The sequence below is a fragment of the Rhopalosiphum padi genome, chromosome 3 (genome assembly GCF_020882245.1).
Source record: "Rhopalosiphum padi isolate XX-2018 chromosome 3, ASM2088224v1, whole genome shotgun sequence".
NCBI lineage: Eukaryota > Metazoa > Arthropoda > Insecta > Hemiptera > Aphididae > Rhopalosiphum > Rhopalosiphum padi.
In genome coordinates this window covers 77,624,472-77,638,767 of record NC_083599.1, presented here as the reverse complement: position 1 = coordinate 77,638,767, position 14,296 = coordinate 77,624,472, and the positions used below count along the sequence as shown (strand labels likewise).

General features: G+C 32.5%; 2 protein-coding genes across 2 annotated transcripts; one reads left to right on the top strand and one right to left on the bottom strand.

Annotated features, from left to right (window-relative positions):
* The first annotated feature begins 1,679 nt into the window (after positions 1 to 1,679).
* Positions 1,680 to 4,730, top strand: LOC132925785 (uncharacterized). Its single transcript, XM_060990149.1, has one exon. The coding sequence runs from the start codon at positions 1,680 to 1,682 to the stop codon at positions 4,728 to 4,730; it is 3,051 nt and encodes a 1,016-aa protein (XP_060846132.1).
* A 1,750-nt stretch (positions 4,731 to 6,480) lies between these two features.
* On the bottom strand, positions 6,481 to 8,494 carry LOC132925784 (uncharacterized). The gene is made up of 7 exons (XM_060990147.1): positions 8,444 to 8,494; positions 8,201 to 8,362; positions 8,041 to 8,127; positions 7,537 to 7,692; positions 7,316 to 7,448; positions 6,900 to 7,108; positions 6,481 to 6,846 (listed from the first exon to the last, which is right to left on the bottom strand). Exons 1-7 carry the CDS (start codon positions 8,492 to 8,494, stop codon positions 6,481 to 6,483), a joined length of 1,164 nt encoding a protein of 387 aa, XP_060846130.1.
* Between the last annotated feature and the right edge of the window lie 5,802 nt (positions 8,495 to 14,296).

The window sequence follows — 14,296 nt, the reverse complement described above, 5'->3', positions numbered from 1 at the left end:
TATAACGGAAGGTTTATTCGTCGGTAAATTTCCTACGACTTTATTATATATCACACATATTTCGTTTTTTGTACGTTATAGTTAAGTCTGTTATACATACATAATAATAAAATATTTAAAAACACGTCACGTTTAACGATATTAATAGGTTTAACTATATACATATAATTTAATATACGTCCACAATATATAAGTAGGAAATCGTATAAATATATTTGTGCGTGTGTTTGTGTATGTACTATGAAAAAAATGTGAGTAGGTATCAAATATAATTAAAATTATTAAAAAAAAAAGAATCGAATACATTACAATAATGGTAAAATAATTTTAAACATAAATGATATTACTTATATTTTTTTTTTTTTTATCATAATAATTGTACGTCGACAATGTTCTGGTGGACTTAAACGTTACAAACATGATTGTTATAAGTGTATTATATGTGTAAAACTCATACTCTCCTCATCTGTACACAAATTATTGTTACACCGATTATGTAATAAACATTAAATAATTAAATAAATTATATTTCTAATGTTTTATATAATATCTACCTAATAAAATACATGGGATTGTATGTAATATTTAATTTTTTTAACACGATACGTTGCAAATTTAATCACGTGTATTATATTTAATAATAATATATAATATTAACGAGTGTATTGGCTGATGTTAGTATTTAATCGAAACGGGGTGTTCGATCGCGGAACGGTTTTTCTGGTCACCTATTTTTATATGCTCGGGTTAGCACAGATGTGGTAGAGATAAGATGTCCGGCAAGGAGATAAAGTGTCCGACAAAGCTACCCTCTCCACTATCCGGTGACATTTTTCGCCAGCCGACGGCCAGCCAGGCTTCCACGATTCTATTTTGTCTTTTGCCAATGGTCGAACTGAGCACAACGTCGTGCTCGTTCACCGTCTTTGCGTGTTGCAAAAAAAACCCTCGTGTGAACACGAGGTGTGATTGATGTCACCGTGATCGGGTTGACTCATCTACTAAACCTTGACATATTCAAGAGGATCTACATTACCCGCGGCTGTCCTTCCACATTGTCACCTTGGCCATCATTGCTGTCGCCTTCAGGTTATTTCATACATTTTTTTATATTTTGCCCACTCGTTGTCAGTGGCCAAATAATTGGCAACCGTCAATCTTAGTTGTAATTGTTGTTGCGACCTTTGTATTCAAATATTTCAAACTTTATTATTATATATTTTTTTTTATACGTTACGGCAAGTGAGGTCGTTGTACTCTTGATTAAATTATATTTATATTTCACATTTTGTTAATGTTTTGGGCGCCCGCATATTATAATAATTTATATATATATATTATACCAAACGGTCACCGATCGTAATATCTTAAAAATTACAATCTTATACTTTTGTACACTTGTGTGGGTAACCCCTCCCGCTCCCGTCCTCAACATAATTCGCAAGTCGTTGCCGACAACCGCCGTAATCGTAGGATCGGCATCGGCGAATACATTTGGTAGCAGAGCGTGGTTCTGACCTTATAGGGAGGTTCAGCAGCGTTTTGTGTTGGTTCGGTGGTGTTGGTTGCCGTGGTCTTGCGTGGCTCACGTGGGCGCATAGTGCTTTGGTTAAAAGGTTAGTTATTTTATATTTATTATCCTTACCGAAAATAGTGTGGTTATTGCTTTTATTTTTATCATGGCTAGCGGGACGGATAATGACAGCGTGCGCGGCGCTCGGCGTTTAGAGCGCGTTAAACTCAGGCGTTCGAATGTAATAGCACAGATTAAGGCCGTGCATGAGCTAGCGTTACGAGTTGTAGATGAACCCGACCTAGGTCCGACATTTACACATTTAACCGCCGATTTAGATTCTTTGTGGACGCAGTTTAGGCTTGAAGATGATGCGGTGTTAGACGGCTTAACCGAGTTAGATAGATTGTCCGAGTATGATATCGGTTTGACAGCTGAAATCCGTAAATGTATTAGTGATTGCAAGGTCGCGGCGGCGAAATTAGTTCCTAAGGGTGTTGAGGCTATCGACATGTCGTACCTTCATGCTAAGTTAGGATCGTCCAATTCTCCTCAGGAAAGTGACCAAAATCCGTTATCACGACTACCGGCAATTCCGCTCCCCGAGTTCGACGGGGATTTCCGTTTGTGGCCCACTTTCCGCGATAGATTTAAAGAACAAGTAGACGCGCGACTCGAGCTTTCCAACATTGATAAGATGTATTATTTAATCAGGTGTCTTACGGGTGAAGCAGCTGACGCAATACGTGGTGTTCCGGTATCCGGGGACAATTATGTTCTTGCATTGTCCCTCCTGTCCGAGCGATTTTATCGACCACGACTAGTCACCACGTCGTTACTTGATCGATTGCTAAGCGCGCCGACCATGTCGCAGGAGTCGTTGCAGGATCTTAATAATTTTGTAGGTACAGTTAACGAAAGTATTTCGCTATTGGAAGCACTAAAAGTACCGAATTTGGGGTCCTTCATTTTATTTACAATTGTTTTTAGATGTTTACCTGTTGCTACACGCAAATTATTCGAGTCAGGTAGCTCGACAGATTATCCGTCTATAGTTGATTTATTAAAATTCGTTCGCGCACGCGTGTCTATATTGGAGAACGTCGCTAACGCGGGAACAATTCGTAACATGGCCGCGCATGTTAAGGTGGAAAAGCCACCAAGTACGTTCCGTAAGAATGGGGATCACTACGGGAAATCAAAAGGGTCCCGTCCGGTTTCATTTGTGACAGCGAAAGAAGACGGAAATTGTCCGTGTTGTGCCGGTGCACATTCGTTAACCGCGTGTATGAGATTTAAGTCATGGGCGGCCGGAAACCGAACGCGGTGGGCGCGAGAGAATCGCGTTTGTTTTAATTGTTTGAGCGTTGGTCACTGGGTCCCGAAATGCAAGGTAAAACCTAATTGCCAAGAATGTTCGCGTAAACATCACACACTTCTACATTTACCGTCCGACGAGCGAGAGGGTGAGGAGGAACCGCCGGTACGGGTCGATTCGTCTGTGTGTGCGTCTGTGGTGAGGCCCCCGTCCCCCCATACATCTAATGCCATTATTTTGGGTACCACGCTCGTGCATATACGGGATAGGTCCGGCGCGGTGCAAACAATGCGGGCGCTGGTTGATAGCGCGTCGCAAGTTAGCATAATCACTGCCGCGTGTGTTAAGCGATTAGGATTGAAACCGGCGCGTTGGACGGCACCGATAAGCGGTTTGTCTGGAACAACTGTCGCCGAAGTTCAAGGGCGTGTAGAATGTATAGTGCAACCTAGGTTTGCGTCCGATCCGGTGCTGCCTGTTCAGGCTTGGGTGTTGCCTACCATAACAAGCGACTTACCGCAAAAATCGTTAGCCGCGTGTGTGAAAGACCGGTATTCTAACCTAGCACTCGCGGATCCATCATTTTATTTAACTTCGCCCATTGACTTATTATTAGGAGGGGACGTATACGGGTCTATAATGGACGGGCGGAAAGTGTCGATCGACGACACATTACCGACAGCATTTAGTTCGGTGTTTGGCTGGATACTTATCGGTCCGGTCGTTGACCCGGTTAGCTATTCTTATCAGTCGTTACCTATCTGTATGACCGCGTCTATTGAGGGGATAATGGAGCGCTTTTGGCACGTCGAGGAACCCGAAATAGCGCCCGTCACGTTCACAAATGAAGGGTGTTGTGAACAAATATTTCGCGATGAAATGACGCGCATGCCATCGGGTCGCTTTGCGGTCCCATTACCATTTCGTGGACCGGCAGACACATACGTGGGGTCTCGCGAGGTAGCCGTGCGGCGTTTCGAAGCGCTTGAGCGCAAATTGTCCGCGAATCCATTGTTGAAATCATTGTATGTAAAGTTTATGTCCGAGTATATCGCGTTAGGACATATGTCGGTGACAACATCTCCGGGGCGATATATAATCCCTCATCATGCTGTCTATCGCCCGGAAGTTGATCTTAATAAAATTCGAGTTGTGTTTGACGCGTCAGCCCGGGGCTTCCGCGGAAAGTCGTTAAATGAATGTTTGTGGTCTGGTCCTAAATTGCAGCAGGACATTGTGGACGTCTTGACACGTTTTCGCGTACATAAGTACACCTTTACCACGGGCATCTGTAAGATGTACCGACAAATCTTAATTCTACCCAAGTATCGAAAGTTCCAACATGTGTTGTGGCGCGCATCGCCTCACGATGAATTGCGTGAGTATGAGCTACACACCGTCACGTACGGCGTTAACTGTGCCCCGTATCTCGCATTACGCGTTCTTAAAGTAATTGCGTCTACCGACTGCGACGGGTTTGACCGGGTACGTAACGCGCTCGAATATCAAACTTACGTCGACGATATTTGTGACGGGGCCGATACGATACCCGACGTACTGAAACTTCAGTCGGATTTAATTTCAGTTTTGGGTAAGTCGGGGCTAGAACTTAAAAAGTGGGCGTCAAACACGCGGGCCGTGTTGCAGGCTGTACCAGCCGCCGATTGCGTGGGCGCACCTATGACGTTCGGGGATGACGACGGTTACGGCACTAAAGTTTTAGGCCTAGCTTGGCACCCTGACAGTGATTATTTCTGTTGTGCCCTAAGTCTCGAACCGTCACCCGTTTTTACAAAACGCGGAATCTTATCTCTTGTCGCACGCATTTTCGACCCGTTAGGTGTTTTTGGTCCCGTAGTGTTTCTGGCAATCCATAATGCAGCGGACGTGGCGAAATAACATCGCGTGGGACGATCCACTACCGGCCGATATTCATGCCGATTGGACTGCGTTTGTTTCGGAATTACCGTCCCTATAAAATATCCGTGTACCGCGACATATCAACGCACACCAAGGCGCGCCGTGCTATCTACTAGGATTTTGCGACGCATCGCAAACCGGTTATGCGGCCGTTGTATATATACGCATGCTAAACGCTGAGACCGATCGGTCCGTCTTTTTAATTGGTACTAAGACCAAATTAGCTCCGACGAAATCATTGACCGTCCCACGTCTAGAGCTGAACGCCGCGCTATTATTAGCACGTTGGTTAAACCGTATTAAAAATATATTAGCACCACAACTTGACATCGTCGGTTTACGGGCCTGGTCAGATTCGACCATCGTGCTGTCGTGGTTAACAGTCCCCCACGAATCATTTAAAGTATATGTATCAAATCGGATACATCAAATCCATCTATTATTACCTAATTGTCCCTGGCAACACATTGTGTCGGCAGAAAATCCCGCGGATAGCGCTTCTCGTGGCGTAACGCCGATGGCGCTCGCACAGCTGGATTTATATTGGCGCGGCCCTCCGACCGCATACAGCGAGCCGTCGGAGTGGGATAACTGTAGTCTACTGTTGCCTGTGTGTGAAGTATCCGAGTTACGGGTCGTGTCGTGTGCTGCGCTTGTCGATGACAGGGTAGAGGAGTGGTTCACACGATTTTCTAATTTTGACCGCATGTTACGTGTGGTTACGTACATGCGACGCTTCGTACAAGCTTGTCGGCAACGTGTCACTTTAAGGCGGAGTGGAGTGTCACGGCCGTCGGTACCACTGAGTCCGGATCCGATCGGTCCCGCATTTTTACAAAAAATTGAATTAGATAATATGCTTATCAAATCAAATGACCATCTACCTGTAGATGAAACTCTTTTAATTGATGATTTGCGTCAACAAGTTCCTGTCATTCTTGTTCCTCAAACTGGCAACATAAAACGCAGAACAATAAATTGATACTGTATTTTCATGAATAAAAAGAATATTAAAAAACACTTTTAACCGTGAAATATTAAATAATTTTTTTGAAAATTTTTAATCTCACATTTTGTTTCTACTTGATAATCCCTTTTTAATGAGCTATCAACCTACTTTTTAGCTATAATAGTTTTGGAGAAAAGTTAAAAAATAGAAATTTTGGGACTGTTCACGCTGACGTTTTTGTGGATTCATATTGTTATACTGCTTATGTGTGATATCGGATCTCTCTAATTAATATTTGATGTTAAAGCTAGCTTAATTATCCACCTTTATACACCTACTCATTACAACTGAGTTATATTTTTATCATTTTTCTATTTAACACAAATTCTTATCAAATTCATTTCAATTACGATATTTACTTGATCAAAAATCAAGAAAGTAATATAAATAATATTTATGTATTTTTTTTTATTAATTAATAACTGAATTACAACATTTCCTTGTTATAACAATAATCTTTTTTTTTATATTTAAAGACAATATAACAAAAAAAAATTATTTCTAAACTTTAAAACATAAAAAATATATAAAATTATAATAATTAATGAACCCTAATATGTAATACCAGTCTTAATTTTCTCATTAGAGATGGTAATTTTATAAAATATATAAATATACATAATAAACTTCCTGTTTAAAATGTTAACCCTTGAAACACATATTATTACATTTCTTAATATATATTATAAAATAATTAGTTGTTTGCAAATTTTTGTTTTTCTAGATGCAAAATATCTTCTTAGAGTTGTAGTTGTTTTTTTTTTTTGAATCCATTTCCATTTTTTTAGTTTCAAGTTCGGTATTTAATATATTAATTGTTATTTCGGCTGCTTGAAGTTCTAATTTTGCTTTTTTTATTTTTATATCTTGCAACTCAGACAAAAACTCATTTTTAGCTTCGACTTTATTAGTTCTTTTTTTTGTTAATTCTTGTAATCCTTCACAAACAGTTTTTTGAGAATGTCCTTTAGGAATAGTTACATTTTTGCTATTTTTTTTTGCTGATGAGGTACTATAAGTTGGATCTGAAATAATTGTGTATGATGGTTGTGATTTTGGCATAGCATTTGCATTTGATGTTACTGTCTCACATTTTTCATTTGATTAAATCTTATCTCAAGGATAATTTATAAATTAACATAGACAAATCTAATATCTATGTTTATATTATAACTATCATATGATTTCTTACCCCAGTTGATTTTTTTAGTACCAGCATACGTTAAATCGTCAAAAGAAACATTAAACTCTTCCATTTCATTGTCGAAAGTAACAATTTCTACATTATCCATATTAGCACTATCCTCCAGAATATTTTTGGCATTATTTTTATGGTTTTCCATTAGGTCTAGAATTAATTGTTTAACAAAACACAAAAGTTATATTTAAAATAAATAAAAATAAAAAAAAAAATTAAATAAAAATAAAAATAAAAAAAAATAAAAATAAAAAATAAAAATAAAAAAAATAAAAAATAAAAAAAAAAAAAAATATTATAAAAAAAATATTAATATTAATATTTATTTTTAAATTAAAATAATAGCTAATACTAAACCTGTATAGCTAAAATCATCGTCATATGGATTCACGAGAGGTTCTATTCGGTCACCTATAAATCCCAAAACCTGTTCACTCACATCTGACAAAGTTTTTGAGTACTTTCCACCCCCAGTTTTATATCTTTCAACCTGCATTTATTAAACACCATAATTATAATTTTATTTTAAATATTACTATTTGCTAACCAAATTAAGTAATTAAGTAATTAAGTAATACTTTATCGTTTTTATTTTCTTTTTTCGCTGTTTTGTTTAAATGTTCAAAAATTTGCTTAATTTCATCGATTGTTTTAATGCCAGATGTCTGATGAACATTGTACGTTTCTGTAATATTTAACCATGCTTCATCTAGTTGATACGGACGACTATTCAACTAAGTAAACAATGAAACATTATAAACAATCTGCTTTACATTATTTTAAAGCTTATTTAAGAGTAATGATGGATCCAGAATAATATTTTTTTATGTAAGTAGTTATTTTATTATCTCCTAAATATTACCAAGTGTTGATTATTATTTTCATAATATTGTTAAAAAGTAGCTCAATTTATTTATATATTTATAACTGGATTAAAGTTTTTTTTATAAATTACCAAAGTGTTTAGTAGATATTTATAACTTATTTTTTTTTATTTACATAATGTATTTATTCTTTAAATGGTGACCACCCAACTGTATCTATTACTAATAAATGACAATAATTTATATAATCAAGCTTACTATTTCTGAATGGTATGATTGTACTAAGTCTAAAATAACTGATTGTTCATCATCAGTGATGCCTTTCATACTTTTATACATTGAAACCTAAGATTAAAACAATTGTGGTTATCTTAAGTATAATTTAAAATTCAATGATTTTTATAAAACAACAATTTACTTTATCATAACTCAGTTCCTTTTTAGCTCGTCTTTTTGCCATATCATACACATTTTCTAATTGTGCAACTGTTCTATTTCCAGTTTCTGGATCATTATTATTGTACTGATTAGTTATATACTCCCACGACTCGGTTTTTCTTCTTATGTTAATTGAATCAGTCTAAAATGCATATTAATTTTTACTATGCCTAACATATTGTAATTTATAATTAACTATTAAGGTTGCCTGTCAAACACATACCTTAATATTTTCGATGACATTCTTATGGGGAATTATTAATTCCATTAACATTGCCTTTTCTCTTTCAGTGGAGTTTTTATTTCTCAAACGTTTGGTAGCCATCATCAACGATTAAACCAATGTGCCGTTTAATATAATATTGTACAACGATAAATATTAGCATACAATTAGGACGAAAAAAGATTAATTTGAAATTTTGAATATCTTTTTAAAATAATTATTAATTTACATTTGATAATATAATCAGTAATCATTGTAATTAAATTAAATGTGGTATAATTTATTTGGTAACCATGGTTATCAATAAAATACAAATCTTTTATGCAACTCATTTTTTTTAACGAGCCATTAAAACGTTAACGAATGAATAAGTTATAGATCCGTTAAAACATTTACAGACTAGTCTTTATGCAACCCACCCTAAAGGTACTTTATATCTCTTTTTTGGATCATTGAAAAATTAAAAATTATATTTTTGTTCATCACCATCATTAGTTAATATTCATATATAATTCATAGTACATTTGTACCTATCTAAGACTTCAAATTTGAAATTAGCCTTTTCATTATAATTTAATGTTATTAAATGTTTAACTACTCTAAAAGTCATTGTAGGTAGGTACCTAAGACTGTAAATGTCACATATTTTTTTCATTAAATTATATTGTCCTTATTGATATTGCAATCTTTGATGGTACATTTTTATTTTTATGAAAAATGTGGGAATTTTTGTCATCTGATTGTTATTATCTGGAATTATTTGCATTTGTTTTAAACTGACATCGGAGAACGTAATTTCGATAATTTGTTTAATTTATCTATTTATACTTTGAAGGTAATTTATATTTCTTGCTTGGGTCATAAGGAAATTATATTTTTGTTCATCACCATCATTAGTTAATTTTTTATACATATTTACAGGTCGTTTGTACCTATCTAAGACTTCAAATTTTAAATTAGTTTTTTCATCACAATTCAATGTGTATTCTGTGTTTTTTAATTTGTATTTAGCCCATTGATTTAAATTTAAAATATTATTGGATATAATCCATTTTCTTCAATCATTTTAAGACAAAATTTTATTGAAATGTATGGTAACTAATTATAATAAAGCAAAGTTTAATTATACTAATAAATATTTGCATGTATGGTTTTTTTGTTGGTCTGTGTTAATAAAATTATAGAATTTATAAATTTTTAAAGTCTTGCAATTTCATTTTATAAGGTTATTCATACAAAGGCCACGATTTTGAGCATATTATGAGCCTTATCATTATTTTTTTACTAATTTGTCCAAACATAGATCGCATTTATAATGTTGTAATAAATGTAGCAAAATAGTAAATACCTATATTATGATTTATTATTTGATTGAACTAGATAACCTCTGGCATGAACCAAAATTCTGTAAGTTAATTTATCAATCAAGTTTAATATAAATATACACATAGGTAATATTACTTGTAGCTAATAAATTAAAATATTGCGAGTGTTGTAAACAATTAGTACCTATATTGATATAACTTTTAAAGACTAGCACTTATATTTTATAATGTTATTCACACAGAAGTAACTATTTTTAACTAATTTGTTTATATGGATACTTAAACATAATTTTTAAGTAATTTGTTTAAATATTGGTCACATTTAATAGTGTAATAAATATAGCAAACTAATAATTTAGTTTGCCATACATATCTTGATGGGTCATTTATTTTATACTAAAATGTACTAAATGACGATAATAATGTGTCTTGATATCAAAATTGTACATATTTCAAATATCTTCACATTCATTAAAATTAAATTATGAGTTTTAAAATTGATAGTCTTTCAAAAATAATGAATTTGATTTAAATTTAGTTTACCATATACACCTTAGTTGCTAGTTTATTTTACCCACGAATAATATTTTTAAATTACAACAAATTATCTAAAATCGTTATAAAATCTATAAACAATTAATTTGTCTTTCCGGTTAATGAAATAACTTACCTGTGCAGGCCATTCATTTTCTTTTTTCACAGCACCAATAATATATGTCCTCTCGGTTCTTGTCTTTTGTCATTAAATATCCCTTGACACATATTTTGGCATTTCCTTTTTGAGATGGGATAATTTGACATATTTCACTCATAATAAAAAAACTCCTAATTTATATTTAAAACAAAGGTACTATACAATTAACACGCAAAAATACGTTTGTTCATTTGAAATGTTCAATCATTCACTGAGACTCGGGACAAATAATTGAGCGTTTTAGATAATATAGGTACTAAATTAAACTTTTATAAGATAAGATAAAATTATTTTATTTTGTCGATATTTCAAATGGTCGGTATTTTGAACTGTCGGGTTTTTGACATTCGGGATTATCATTGTCGGGATTTTGAACGCCTTCCATACTAGTATGATGCATATCTCAATGGGTCGCAGGGTCGCTTATTTTATACTAAAATGTACCTACCTACCTACTAAATGACAACAATAATTTGTCTTGATAACAAAATTATACACATTTCAAAAATCTTCACATACATTGATTTTAAATTTAGTTTACCATACATATATCTTAGTCTTAGTGGCTAGATTATTTTAATATACTAAAATCAACTAAATGACAACAATAATTCTCCACTCAGAATATATTATGGACATTTTTTTACTGATGCAATAAGACATACTTAAAATATTTATTTTGTTTGAAGTCATGATTTGGACTTGGATGTTGTTATAATTAAATTAAAAACTCATATTGTTATATTTATAATTATATAAAACTATACATAATAAATTTATATGTATAAATATGGTATGCAACTATGTATTTTGCATATTAAACAGTTTACTTATTTGAGAAAAAAAATGTCATGTAAATTTAGTTTAAAAATTAAAGTTCTTATTGGTACTTATTATGTTATTACAGCTTTTTCCGATCGATGCATACTCCAGAGGATAGTCTCGTTTTTCAAATCCTAATATAGGTGCTACCCCATTAACCATATTAAACATAATTATACCATTACATCTTATGTATGATCTAAAATCATTATGGTTAACTGAAATATCGAATGTTATTTTTGTACCATTTTCTTCATTGTAAGAATTTATTTGCTTCTTAATTTGACGGTCAATATCTGCAATTTCGTAACATCCCGTTTTTAATGCAATATAACATATATTTTCATTATTATTATTATTATACTCGTCTATTACTTGTATCGCAAATTTGTTATTAGAAGAATTTATGTTTGGAAACGAATTGAACGTTTGTAAACATAACAAAGCTATTTCAGAGTCTTCGTACACGTTTTTTCGTATACCGTATGAAGCTCGAATGAATACAAGTAGAATTAAATCAAATGTACAAATAGATAATAAAACATTTCATAAACCAAAACTTAAAATTAATGATAAAGTAAAAATATCAAAGTACAAACATATATTTAGTAAAGGATATACACCGAATTGGACAACGGAAATTTTTACAATAACAAAAGTTTTACATACAAACCCGATAACTTATCAACTAAAGGATGAATCAAATAATATAATTCTAGGAGGTTTTTATGAACAAGAAATTAAATTAACTGATTTCCCGAACACCTTTTTAATTGAGCGTATTATAAAAAAAGTTAAAGATAAAATGCTTGTTAAATGGATGGGTTTCGATTCAAGTCATAATTCGTGGATATCGTCAGCAGATATTTTAAAATAAAGATTTTTTTTAATGTATGTAATTTATTTTTTTATTTATTATTATTATTATTTTTTAATTTTGTAATGTCCATACGCTAGTGTCTTAATCCCATCATTCATTATATAACGTTTATCATCGTTAGCACTTAATACAAGTTTATTCATTGTTTTAGAATGGACGATATGTTTATTCGATTGAATAAAATTCATGTTTCTACATGTTTGTTTATCATCAACATTTTTATGGTTTATATATGCATTTAATATTTCTTTATAATGTCTAAATTGCATATGTTTTTCAATTACATATTTTTTCACACCTTTAGCTTTTTTTACCTCAATGTCGTCCACAGTTCTGTAAGCGTATAATTTCGGTCTTAATGAAACAAATTCTTTTAAAATTTTTCCACCCATTTCATCTTTGAAATAACCAGGCTGATTTTTATAAATTTCACTAAAACAATAATGATCGATAGGATAATTTGATGTATCAAAAAACGGTGATAAATCACATCTTATATCATTAAAAAAATTGTGTGTTCGAATAGCATATACCATAGAATCTGTATCCGAGTATAAAGAATTTATTTTGTTACCATATTTTTTTTTCATTACATTATAATGAAAATCATACATAAATGTTTTTGAAACATCTAAAATTGCGAATCCTACATAAATTGCTTTATCAAATTTAATAGTTTCCTTATGTTGATGAATAGCCATAAGATTTTCAGAGTATATAGTTCTATCTTTAAAGTTAGTTTTCATCATTAATTTACTTGCTTTTCTAGTTGACGAAACCAACTTTAAAGAAATTCTAGCACGCACATTTTCCATACATTTACCAAAAACACTATTAATTAATAACTTCCAAAAATTTTTTTCAAAGTTGTTTTTAGCTTTTACTCTCATATTTGTACAGAGTTCAATATATGGGGCCATCCATTTACTTTGTGAAAATCGGATAGCTCGATGAATTTTTTTTAATTTAAGTCCATTAGCAATTGCTTGTTTTAAATTTTTATAGTGTATAATATAATTTTTTTTCGGTGATAACGTAGTAATTAATTTTTTAACTTTTGAATTTGGAGGACATTCGTTTAAAGGTAAAAATGGAAAATCGTTATGTTTTTTATGTAAATATTTAGGGTAATCAATATCGACTTCTAATGTATAACCAACTTTTGAATCGTTTGGAATTTTTGTAACATCTATATCCAAGTCATCAACCCATTCAAAATCTTTAAAAGGTAGTTCAGTTAACATCGACTTTCCATATAAATTCACGCAATCGAGATACGTTAACCATGTAATTGGTTTATTCGGATTATAGTTCAAACCTTTAATGTTTGGTATGTTCGCTTTAGCATATCTTTTAGTTGATTGAGTTATTCCACCTCGGATCGAATTTTCGAAATACAAAAGCATGTTAAAGTCTTTTAATCTTTCTAATTTAACCTTAGTATATTTAAGCATACAATCAAAAGCAAATCCTGGAGCAGTCATATAATGAGCAGGATCTAGTTTAAGAGTAGATAAACATAAATCTCTAAAATTTTCAAATACATCAGTTTTCAAGTAAAGGTCGCTATATTCACTCAAAGTTTTTAAATCAAATACTCTCCATATTTTTTTAGCATGAGAATAATCATCATCATTAATTTCTTCATCTTTTAAAGAGTTATAAAGTACAGATTTCGGAGGCAAACGAGTTTCATTTAATTTACTCCAACTATCAATATATTTATAAGAAAAAACCCCTTTTCGTGTGACTAAATCTAATTTTTTATTAGAAAATATTTTTAGAGTTTCTCTAAACCTTGATTTATCTTTAGACAAATTTTTTGGAAGTTCGCTTAATGAGGAGGCCATAAAACGGAATGTGTCAACAAACTTTATACTAAATCTGGGAGCAATTTCTTTGCTTAAGGATATATATTTTTCCGATGAATTCTGAATAACATGGATATCATTATTATCACAACCAAGTTCTCGAATTATAAAGTGACTATCGTATGTTAAGTTATGAAAAAAAATTGGAACAAATGATGGATTAGGTATTACAAAATTACATTTAAGACAAAGGCATTTCCTTTTCAGTCAATGTAGTCATTGGTATATTAATTTCAAATACATCATTTATCTTTTTTCCAA

Bases quoted from the DNA above. Each gene is read 5' to 3' on its own strand.
- LOC132925785 (XM_060990149.1), top strand. From the start codon at position 1,680: ATGGCTAGCGGGACGGATAATGACAGCGTGCGCGGCGCTCGGCGTTTA.
- LOC132925784 (XM_060990147.1), bottom strand. From the start codon at position 8,494: ATGTTAATGGAATTAATAATTCCCCATAAGAATGTCATCGAAAATATT. The intron at 8,128-8,200 runs GTAAATTGTTGT...TTTTAATCTTAG, and splicing joins AGGAACTGAGTTATGATAAA to GTTTCAATGTATAAAAGTAT. The intron at 7,449-7,536 runs GTATTACTTAAT...TAATAAATGCAG, and splicing joins AAGAAAATAAAAACGATAAA to GTTGAAAGATATAAAACTGG.